The sequence below is a fragment of the Salvelinus namaycush genome, chromosome 5 (assembly GCF_016432855.1).
Source record: "Salvelinus namaycush isolate Seneca chromosome 5, SaNama_1.0, whole genome shotgun sequence".
NCBI lineage: Eukaryota > Metazoa > Chordata > Actinopteri > Salmoniformes > Salmonidae > Salvelinus > Salvelinus namaycush.
The window spans coordinates 4,254,890-4,267,358 of NC_052311.1; the positions used below are offsets into that span (position 1 = coordinate 4,254,890).

At 45.3% G+C, this 12,469-nt stretch overlaps 1 protein-coding gene across 1 annotated transcript in view; it reads left to right on the forward strand.

The window, feature by feature from the left end:
- The window catches only part of LOC120048907 (probable E3 ubiquitin-protein ligase MID2), a 1,198,409-nt gene that overhangs the window by 22,297 nt on the left and 1,163,643 nt on the right, over positions 1-12,469 (forward strand). Inside the window, exon 4 of the mRNA XM_038995224.1 lies at positions 12,121-12,228. Coding sequence (XP_038851152.1) covers positions 12,121-12,228 — 108 coding nt within the window. The remainder of the gene's footprint in view (positions 1-12,120; positions 12,229-12,469) is intronic.

The window sequence follows — 12,469 nt, forward strand, 5'->3', positions numbered from 1 at the left end:
GTGCACTTAGACACTTCCTGCTTTTTGAATCCTGATTAATCTGTCAGGCTGGTGGAGAGACCAGCACTAATCACTGCTGTGACAAACAACAGCCTCTCACCATGGATCCCGTTTAATCTGTCAGGCTGGAAGAGAGATCAGCACTAATCACTGCTGTGACAAACAACAGCCTCTCACCATGGATCCCGTTTAATCTGTCAGGCTGGAAGAGAGACCAGCACTAATCACTGCTGGGACAAACAACAGCCTCTCACCATGAATCCCGTTTAATCTGTCAGGCTGGAAGAGAGACCAGCACTAATCACTGCTGGGACAAACAACAGCCTTTCACCATGGATCCCGTTTAATCTGTCAGGCTGGAAGAGAGACCAGCACTAATCACTGCTGGGACAAACAACAGCCTTTCACCATGGATCCCGTTTAATCTGTCAGGCTGGAAGAGAGACCAGCACTAATCACTGCTGGGACAAACAACAGCCTCTCACCATGGATCCCGTTTAATCTGTCAGGCTGGAAGAGAGACCAGCACTAATCACTGCTGGGACAAACAACAGCCTCTCACCATGAATCCCGTTTAATCTGTCAGGCTGGAAGAGAGACCAGCACTAATCACTGCTGGGACAAACAACAGCCTCTCACCATGGATCCCGTTTAATCTGTCAGGCTGGAAGAGAGACCAGCACTAATCACTGCTGGGACAAACAACAGCCTCTCACCATGGATCCCGTTTAATCTGTCAGGCTGGAAGAGAGATCAGCACTAATCACTGCTGTGACAAACAACAGCCTCTCACCATGGATCCCGTTTAATCTGTCAGGCTGGAAGAGAGACCAGCACTAATCACTGCTGGGACAAACAACAGCCTCTCACCATGAATCCCGTTTAATCTGTCAGGCTGGAAGAGAGACCAGCACTAATCACTGCTGGGACAAACAACAGCCTTTCACCATGGATCCCGTTTAATCTGTCAGGCTGGAAGAGAGACCAGCACTAATCACTGCTGGGACAAACAACAGCCTTTCACCATGGATCCCGTTTAATCTGTCAGGCTGGAAGAGAGACCAGCACTAATCACTGCTGGGACAAACAACAGCCTCTCACCATGGATCCCGTTTAATCTGTCAGGCTGGAAGAGAGACCAGCACTAATCACTGCTGGGACAAACAACAGCCTCTCACCATGAATCCCGTTTAATCTGTCAGGCTGGAAGAGAGACCAGCACTAATCACTGCTGGGACAAACAACAGCCTCTCACCATGGATCCCGTTTAATCTGTCAGGCTGGAAGAGAGACCAGCACTAATCACTGCTGGGACAAACAACAGCCTCTCACCATGAATCCCGTTTAATCTGTCAGGCTGGAAGAGAGACCAGCACTAATCACTGCTGGGACAAACAACAGCCTCTCACCATGAATCCCGTTTAATCTGTCAGGCTGGAAGAGAGACCAGCACTAATCACTGCTGGGACAAACAACAGCCTCTCACCATGGATCCCGTTTAATCTGTCAGGCTGGAAGAGAGACCAGCACTAATCACTGCTGGGACAAACAACAGCCTCTCACCATGGATCCCGTTTAATCTGTCAGGCTGGAAGAGAGACCAGCACTAATCACTGCTGGGACAAACAACAGCCTCTCACCACGACTTCTTCGCTCCTCTCTGCACCGTTCTTCTCACTTTAAAGGCCCAACTAAACAAAACGGAAGCTTATTTTCTTGCTATAAATCAATGGGTATACATCATTCATTTAAATGATCAAGAACGGTTTAAATATCACCTTTAAAAGAACCCAGGCCCTCACTGTTATCTGGGGCTCCTTCCTGTTTTCTGCTCTCTTCCACCTTTTACACAGGTGAAGTCGGTAGTGTACATATACCTTAGCCAAATACATTTAAACTCAGTTTTTCACAATTCCTGACATTTAATCCCAGCCCTGTTTTAGTTCAGTTAGGATCACCACTTTATTTTAAGAATGTGAAATGTCAGAATAATAGTAGAGAGAATTATTTATTTCAGCTTTTATTTCTTTCATCATATTCCCAGTGGGTCAGAAGTTTATATACACTCAATTTGTATTTGGTAGCATTGCCTTTAAATTGTTTAACTTGGGTCAAACATTTTCGGGGTAGCCTTCCACAAGCTTCCCACAATAAGTTGGGTGAATTTTGGCCCATTCCTCCTGACAGAGCTGGTGTAACTGAGTCAGATTTGTAGGCCTCCTTGCTCGCACACGCTTTATCAGTTCTGCCCACAACTTTTCTATAGGATTGAGGTCAGGGCTTTGTGATGGCCACTCCAATACCTTGACTTTGTTGTCCTTAAGCCATTTTGCCACAACTTTGGAAGTATGCTTGGGGCCATTGTCCATTTGGAAGACCCATTTGCGACCAAGCTTTAACTTCCTGACTGATGTCTTGAGATGTTGCTTCAATATTTCTACGAATTTTCCATCCTCATGATGCCATCTATTTTGTGAAGTGCACCAGACCCTCCTGCAGCAAAGCACCCCAACAACATGATGCTGCCAACACCGGGATGGTGTTCTTCGGCTTGCAAGCATCCCCCTTTATTCTCCAAACATAACGATGGTCATTATAGCCAAACAGTTCTATTTTTGTTTCATCAGACCAGAGGACATTTCTCCAAAAAGTACGATCTTGTTCCCATGTGCAGTTGCAAACCATAGTCTGGCTTTTTTATGGCGGTTTTGGAGCAGTGGCTTCTTCCTTGTTGAGCGGCCTTTCAGGTTATGTCGATATAGGACTCGTTTTACTTTGGATATAGATACTTTTGTACCTGTTTCCTCCAGCATCTTCACACGGTCCTTTGCTGTTGTTCTGGGAATGATTTGCACTTTTCGCACCAAAGTACATTCATCTCTAGGAGACAGAACACATCTCCTTCCTGAGCGGTATGACGGCTGTGTGGTCCAATGGTGTTTATACGTGCATACTATTGTTTGTACAGATGAACGTGGTACCTTCAGGTGTTTGGAAATTGCTCCCAAGGATGAACCAGACTTTTGGAGGTCTACAATTTCTTTTCTGAGGTCTTGGCTGATTCCTTTTGATTTTCCCATGATGTCAAGCAAAGAGGCACTGAGTTTGAAGGTAGGCCTTGAAACACATTCACAGTTACACCTCCAATTGACTCAAATGATGTCAATTAGCCTATCAGAAACTTCTAAAGCCATTTTCCAAGCTGTTTAAAGGCACAGTCAACGTAGTGTATGTAAACTTCTGACCCACTGGAATTGTGATACAGTGAATTATAAGTTAAATAATCTGTCTGTAATCAATTTTTCGAAAAAATTACTTGTGTCATGCACAAAGTAGATGTACTAACTTGCCGAAACTGTCTCCCTGTGTGTGAGTAGATATCAGTGTTTTCAGTGAGACGTGGTGCTACTGCTGTTGTGGTTTAATGATAGAGTTGAGATCGTTAATAAAACATGATACTCCCCAGTTAGTAGCTATATGAGATCAGACCCAACTAGTAACTATATGAGATCAGACCCAGCTAGTAGCTATATGAGATCAGACCCAACTAGTAACTATATGAGATCAGACCCAGCTAGTAGCTATATGAGATCAGACCCAACTAGTAACTATATGAGATCAGACCCGGCTAGTAACTATATGAGATCAGCCCCAGCTAGTAGCTATATGAGATCAGACCCAGCTAGTAGCTATATGAGATCAGACCCGGCTAGTAGCTATATGAGATCAGACCCGGCTAGTAGCTATATGAGATCAGACCCGGCTAGTAACTATATGAGATCAGACCCAGCTAGTAGCTATATGAGATCAGACCCAGCTAGTAGCTATATGAGATCAGACCCAGCTAGTAGCTATATGAGATCAGACCCGGCTAGTAGCTATATGAGATGAGACCCAGCTAGTAGCTATATGAGATCAGACCCAGCTAGTAACTATATGAGATGAGACCCAGCTAGTAACTATATGAGATGAGACCCAACTAGTAGCTATATGAGATCAGACCCAGCTAGTAACTATGTGAGATATGAGTATCCTTCATTCGTTACCAGCATCGGTAGCTAGACATGTTCTTCCACCTCATTACTGTATAATAACTCTAGAATTGTCTTATGTTGTCTTTTTTAATGTCCACGCCATCTCTCTCCAACTCTTCCTTATAAGAACCCTACCCAGTGCATTTCAGAAAATTGCTAGTGCATTTTAGCCAAGGGGGCCGGGCTCCCTCGGTTGCCATTATGTGTCAGAACAGAGTAATACATCTCTCCAGTGAACGATAAAACATTAATCCAGCCTAGGATTTAGTGGTAGAGACCAAGCGGCCAGGGAGGTGGCTCAAGGAGCGTGTGGTTCAGGTGTCAAGATGAATCATGTCTGGGAGGGGAAAGTCCTCCACTAGAGGTCAGAGTGAATCATGTCAGGGTTAGGGTTAGGGAAAGTCTTCCAGTAGAGGTCAGAGTGAATCATATCGGGGTTAGTGTTAGGGAAAGTCCTCACCTAGAGGTCAGAGTGAATCATGTCAGGGTTAGGGAAAGTCTTCACCTAGAGGTCAGAGTGAATCATGTCGGGGTTAGGGTTAGGGAAAGTCCTCACCTAGAGGTCAGAGTGAATCATGTCGGGGTTAGGGTTAGGGAAAGTCCTCACCTAGAGGTCAGAGTGAATCATGTCGGGGTTAGGGTTAGGGAAAGTCTTTCAGTAGAGGTCAGAGTGAATCATGTCGGGGTTAGGGAAAGTCCTCACCTAGAGGTCAGAGTGAATCATATCGGGGTTAGGGTTAGGGAAAGTCCTCACCTAGAGGTCAGAGTGAATCATGTCGGGGTTAGGGTTAGGGAAAGTCCTCACCTAGAGGTCAGAGTGAATCATATCGGGGTTAGGGTTAGGGAAAGTCCTCACCTAGAGGTCAGAGTGAATCATTTCGGGGTTAGGGTTAGGGAAAGTCCTCACCTAGAGGTCAGAGTGAATCATGTCGGGGTTAGGGTTAGGGAAAGTCCTCACCTAGAGGTCAGAGTGAATCATGTCGGGGTTAGGGTTAGGGAAAGTCCTCACCTAGAGGTCAGAGTGAATCATGTCGGGGTTAGGGTTAGGGAAAGTCTTCCAGTAGAGGTCAGAGTGAATCATGTCGGGGTTAGGGTTAGGGAAAGTCCTCATCTAGAGGTCAGAGTGAATCATGTCGGGGTTAGGGTTAGGGAAAGTCTTCCAGTAGAGGTCAGAGTGAATCATGTCGGGGTTAGGGTTAGGGAAAGTCCTCACCTAGAGGCGTTATGAGTGACTGGTGACTGGAGCTCAATTCTTGTGGTGTGGTTCCACCGAGGTCAAAATAGCCGATATTTCAATGCCGATTTTCAAAAATGTTTAGATAAAAGGCATATATTTCTTCCAATGCCTGCCTGGAGATCAGACAGACGGGGAAGATTTCAGAAGAGAAATGATCCCTGAGCATTCGGGACAATATTAGTGAGGATATCTGGTTCAGTGTTTCAGTGGGGTGTAGGCAGTGGGATGATATATACCTGGTTCAGTGTTTCAGTGGGATGATATATACCTGGTTCAGTGTTTCAGTGGGGTGTAGGCAGTGGGATGATATATACCTGGTTCAGTGTTTCAGTGGGGTGTAGGCAGTGGGATGATATATACCTGGTTCAGTGTTTCAGTGGGATGATATATACCTGGTTCAGTGTTTCAGTGGGGTGTAGGCAGTGGGATGATATATACCTGGTTCAGTGTGTCAGTGGGGTGTAGGCAGTGGGATGATATATACCTGGTTCAGTGTTTCAGTGGGGTGTAGGCAGTGGGATGATATATACTTGGTTCAGTGTTTCAGTGGGGTGTAGGCAGTGGGATGATATATACCTGGTCAGTGTTTCAGTGGGGTGTAGGCAGTGGGATGATATATACCTGGTTCAGTGTTTCAGTGGGGTGTAGGCAGTGGGATGATATATACCTGGTTCAGTGTTTCAGTGGGGTGTAGGCAGTGGGATGATATATATCTGGTTCAGTGTGTCAGTGGGGTGTAGGCAGTGGGATGATATATACCTGGATCAGTGTTTCAGTGGGGTGTAGGCAGTGGGATGATATATACCTGGTTCAGTGTTTCAGTGGGGTGTAGGCAGTGGGATGATATATACCTAGTCAGTGTTTCAGTGGGATGATATATACCTGGTTCAGTGTTTCAGTGGGGTGTAGGCAGTGGGATGATATATACCTGGTTCAGTGTTTCAGTGGGGTGTAGGCAGTGGGATGATATATACCTGGTTCAGTGTTTCAGTGGGATGATATATACCTGGTTCAGTGTTTCAGTGGGGTGTAGGCAGTGGGATGATATATACCTAGTCAGTGTTTCAGTGGGATGATATATACCTGGTTCAGTGTTTCAGTGGGGTGTAGGCAGTGGGATGATATATACCTGGTTCAGTGTTTCAGTGGGATGATATATACCTGGTTCAGTGTTTCAGTGGGGTGTAGGCAGTGGGATGATATATACCTGGTTCAGTGTTTCAGTGGGGTGTAGGCAGTGGGATGATATATACCTGTTTCAGTGTTTCAGTGGGATGATATATACCTGGTTCAGTGTTTCAGTGGGGTGTAGGCAGTGGGATGATATATACCTGGTTCAGTGTGTCAGTGGGGTGTAGGCAGTGGGATGATATATACCTGGTTCAGTGTTTCAGTGGGGTGTAGGCAGTGGGATGATATATACTTGGTTCAGTGTTTCAGTGGGGTGTAGGCAGTGGGATGATATATACCTGGTCAGTGTTTCAGTGGGGTGTAGGCAGTGGGATGATATATACCTAGTCAGTGTTTCAGTGGGATGATATATACCTGGTTCAGTGTTTCAGTGGGGTGTAGGCAGTGGGATGATATATACCTGTTTCAGTGTTTCAGTGGGGTGTAGGCAGTGGGATGATATATATCTGGTTCAGTGTGTCAGTGGGGTGTAGGCAGTGGGATGATATATACCTGGATCAGTGTTTCAGTGGGGTGTAGGCAGTGGGATGATATATACCTAGTCAGTGTTTCAGTGGGATGATATATACCTGGTTCAGTGTTTCAGTGGGGTGTAGGCAGTGGGATGATATATACCTGGTCAGTGTTTCAGTGGGGTGTAGGCAGTGGGATGATATATACCTAGTCAGTGTTTCAGTGGGATGATATATACCTGGTTCAGTGTTTCAGTGGGGTGTAGGCAGTGGGATGATATATACCTCGTTCAGTGTTTCAGTGGGGTGTAGGCAGTGGGATGATATATACCTCGTTCAGTGTTTCAGTGGGGTGTAGGCAGTGGGATGATATATACCTGGTTCAGTCTTTCAGTGGGATGATATATACCTGGTTCAGTGTTTCAGTGGGATGATAAATACCTGGTTCAGTGTTTCAGTGGGGTGTAGGCAGTGGGATGATATATACCTGGTTCAGTGTTTCAGTGGGGTGTAGGCAGTGGGATGATATATACCTGGTTCAGTGTTTCAGTGCGGTGTAGGCAGTGGGATGATATATACCTGGTTCAGTGTTTCAGTGGGGTGTAGGCAGTGGGATGATATATACCTGGTTCAGTGTTTCAGTGGGATGATATATACCTGTTTCAGTGTTTCAGTGGGGTGTAGGCAGTGGGATGATATATACCTGTTTCAGTGTTTCAGTGGGATGATATATACCTGTTTCAGTGTTTCAGTGGGGTGTAGGCAGTGGGATGATATATACCTGGTTCAGTGTTTCAGTGGGGTGTAGGCAGTGGGATGATATATACCTGGTTCAGAGTTTCAGTGGGGTGTAGGCAGTGGGATGATATATACCTGGTTCAGTGTTTCAGTGGGGTGTAGGCAGTGGGATGATATATACCTGGTTCAGTGTGTCAGTGGGGTGTAGGCAGTGGGATGATATATACCTGGTTCAGTGTTTCAGTGGGATGATATATACCTGATTCAGTGTTTCAGTGCGGTGATATATACCTGCTTCAGTGTTTCAGTGGGGTGTAGGCAGTGGGATGATATATACCTAGTTCAGTGTTTCAGTGGGATGATATATACCTAGTCAGTGTTTCAGTGGGATGATATATACCTGGTTCAGTGTTTCAGTGGGGTGTAGGCAGTGGGATGATATATACCTGGTTCAGTGTTTCAGTGGGGTGTAGGCAGTGGGATGATATATACCTGGTTCAGTGTTTCAGTGGAGTGTAGGCAGTGGGATGATATATACCTGGTTCAGTGTTTCAGTGGGATGATATATACCTGGTTCAGTGTTTCAGTGGGATGATATATACCTGGTTCAGTGTTTCACTGGGGTGTAGGCAGTGGGATGATATATACCTGGTTCAGTGTTTCAGTGGGATGATATATACCTGGTTCAGTGTTTCAGTGGGATGATATATACCTGGTTCAGTGTTTCAGTGGGGTGTAGGCAGTGGGATGATATATACCTGGTTCAGTGTTTCAGTGGGGTGTAGGCAGTGGGATGATATATACCTGGTTCAGTGTGTCAGTGGGGTGTAGGCAGTGGGATGATATATACCTGGTTCAGTGTTTCAGTGGGATGATATATACCTGGTTCAGTGTTTCAGTGGGATGATATATACCTGGTTCAGTGTTTCAGTGGGGTGTAGGCAGTGGGATGATATATACCTGGTTCAGTGTTTCAGTGGGGTGTAGGCAGTGGGATGATATATACCTGGTTCAGTGTGTCAGTGGGGTGTAGGCAGTGGGATGATATATACCTGGTTCAGTGTTTCAGTGGGGTGTAGGCAGTGGGATGATATATACCTGGTTCAGTGTGTCTGTGGGGTGTAGGCAGTGGGATGATATATACCTGGTTCAGTGTTTCAGTGGGGTGTAGGCAGTGGGATGATATATACCTGGTTCAGTGTTTCAGTGGGATGATATATACCTGGTTCAGTGTTTCAGTGGGGTGTAGACAGTGGGATGATATATACCTGGTTCAGTGTTTCAGTGGGATGATATATACCTGGTTCAGTGTTTTAGTGGGATGATATATACCTGGTTCAATGTTTCAGTGGGATGATATATACCTGGTTCAGTGTTTCAGTGGGGTGATATATACCTGGTTCAGTGTTTCAGTGGGGTGTAGGCAGTGGGATGATATATACCTGGTTCAGTGTTTCAGTGCAGTGATATATACCTGGTTCAGTGTTTCAGTGGGGTGATATATACCTGGTTCAGTGTTTCAGTGGGGTGATATATACCTGGTTCAGTGTTTCAGTGGGGTGTAGGCAGTGGGATGATATATACCTGGTTCAGTGTTTCAGTGCAGTGATATATACCTGGTTCAGTGTTTCAGTGGGGTGTAGGCAGTGGGATGATATATACCTGGTTCAGTGTTTCAGTGCAGTGATATATACCTGGTTCAGTGTTTCAGTGGGGTGTAGGCAGTGGGATGATATATACCTTGTTCAGTGTTTCAGTGGGATGATATATACCTGGTTCAGTGTTTCAGTGCGGTGATATATACCTGGTTCAGTGTTTCAGTGGGGTGTAGGCAGTGGGATGATATATACCTGGTTCAGTGTTTCAGTGGGATGATATATACCTAGTCAGTGTTTCAGTGGGATGATATATACCTGGTTCAGTGTTTCAGTGGGGTGTAGGCAGTGGGATGATATATACCTGGTTCAGTGTTTCAGTGGAGTGTAGGCAGTGGGATGATATATACCTGGTTCAGTGTTTCAGTGGGATGATATATACCTGGTTCAGTGTTTCAGTGGGATGATATATACCTGGTTCAGTGTTTCAGTGGGGTGTAGGCAGTGGGATGATATATACCTGGTTCAGTGTTTCAGTGGGGTGTAGGCAGTGGGATGATATATACCTGGTTCAGTGTTTCAGTGGGGTGTAGGCAGTGGGATGATATATACCTGGTTCAGTGTGTCAGTGGGGTGTAGGCAGTGGGATGATATATACCTGGTTCAGTGTTTCAGTGGGGTGTAGGCAGTGGGATGATATATACCTGGTTCAGTGTTTCAGTGGGATGATATATACCTGGTTCAGTGTTTCAGTGGGGTGTAGACAGTGGGATGATATATACCTGGTTCAGTGTTTCAGTGGGATGATATATACCTGGTTCAGTGTTTTAGTGGGATGATATATACCTGGTTCAGTGTTTCAGTGGGATGATATATACCTGGTTCAGTGTTTCAGTGGGATGATATATACCTGGTTCAGTGTTTCAGTGGGGTGTAGGCAGTGGGATGATATATACCTGGTTCAGTGTTTCAGTGGGGTGTAGGCAGTGGGATGATATATACCTGGTGGGGTGTAGGCAGTGGGATGATATATACCTGGTTCAGTGTTTCAGTGGGGTGTAGGCAGTGGGATGATATATACCTGGTTCAGTGTTTCACTGGGGTGTAGGCAGTGGGATGATATATACCTGGTTCAGTGTTTCAGTGGGATGATATATACCTGGTTCAGTGTTTCAGTGGGGTGATATATACCTGGTTCAGTGTTTCAGTGGGGTGTAGGCAGTGGGATGATATATACCTGGTTCAGTGTTTCAGTGCAGTGATATATACCTGGTTCAGTGTTTCAGTGGGGTGTAGGCAGTGGGATGATATATACCTGGTTCAGTGTTTCAGTGGGATGATATATACCTGGTTCAGTGTTTCAGTGCGGTGATATATACCTGGTTCAGTGTTTCAGTGGGATGATATATACCTGGTTCAGTGTTTCAGTGGGGTGTAGGCAGTGGGATGATATATACCTGGTTCAGTGTTTCAGTGGGATGATATATACCTGGTTCAGTGTTTCAGTGGGGTGTAGGCAGTGGGATGATATATACCTGGTTCAGTGTTTCAGTGCGGTGATATATACCTGATTCAGTGTTTCAGTGGGATGATATATACCTGGTTCAGTGTTTCAGTGGGATGATATATACCTGGTTCAGTGTTTCAGTGGCGTGTAGGCAGTGGGATGATATATACCTGGTTCAGTGTTTCAGTGCGGTGATATATACCTGGTTCAGTGTTTTAGTGGGGTGTAGGCAGTGGGATGATATATACCTGGTTCAGTGTTTCAGTGGGGTGTAGGCAGTGGGATGATATATACCTGGTTCAGTGTTTCAGTGGGGTGTAGGCAGTGGGATGATATATACCTGGTTCAGTGTTTCAGTGGGGTGTAGGCAGTGGGATGAGATTTGGTGATTCAGGGAGGATAAGAAGATTCTTCTGCCTCGTGAACAATCTGCCAATGTTATGTTGCTGAGCAGTAATCCACAGTGATGTTGGAGCATTTATATTATCCTTGTTAATTACCAACCGTTAATAAGATGGTTCTTATGGACTTAATGGAGTTTGTGTGTATGTGTAGGCTCGTGTGTGTGTGCGTCGTGTGTGTGTGTGTGTGTGTGTGTGTGTACGCTCGTGTGTGTGTGTATGTCGTGTGTGTGTGTGTGTGTGTGTGTGTGTGTGTGTGTGTGTGTGTGTGTGTGTGTGTGTGTGTGTGTGTGTGTGTGTGTGTGTGTGTGTACGCTCGTGTGTGTGTGTGTGTGTGTGTGTGTGTGCGCTCGTGTGTGTGCACTCGTGTGTGTGTGTGTGTGTGTGTGATTAACAAGGTTTAAGTGGATCTAACTGCTGTAATGACCTTTGTGGAGTGATGATCAGTGTTCGGGGGTGTTAGCTGGTGAACAGTTTGATACTCTGCAGTTTGATACAGAGTCACAACACTTGAAGTTCACAGAATATCACATTCTCATAATACATTATAATGTATAATAATATTTATTTTGAATGTGCAATGATTTTATCAAAAATAAATCATGCTCAGATCTGAACATGTGTTACCCGAACCACAGATGACAAATTAACTAGATACTGTACCTGAAGCTGAGGTGATGTCTCGGCTATCACAAAACAGTGTTGTTGATCTGAACTCTGTGTAAGTGTTTGTTTGGCCAGCATATTAAAGTCTACCTCAGGCGAACACAGCCGTTGACGAGGTCTCAGCTACAATGTTGTTGATCTGAACTCTGTGTAAGTGTTTGTTTGGCCAGCATATTAAAGTCTACCTCAGGCGAACACAGCCGTTGACGAGGTCTCAGCTACAGTGTTGTTGTTGTTGCTGTTTGAACCCTGTGTAAGTTTGGACACCGTGATAAAGTGTGCTATGCTTCTGTCCCCAGGTGAACACAGCGATGCACGAGGCCAAGCTAGTGGAGGAGTGTGATGAGCTTGTAGAGATCATACGCCAGAGGAAACAGATCATCGCTGTCAAGATCAAGGAGTCCAAGGTACAGTAGTCTTCTACACACTAACCCTTAATACTATACTGGACCCCTATGGTCCAAGGGACTGTAGTCTTCTACACACTAACCCTTAATACTACACTGGACCCCTATGGTCCAAGGGACTGTACTCCCTGGCTGCGTCTCAAACCATACTCTTCCACTTGCTGCATCAGAAATTACACCCTATTCCCTACAGAGGTTTTCAAAACGGGCAATTTGTTTACCATTTTCAAAGAGGTTTCGA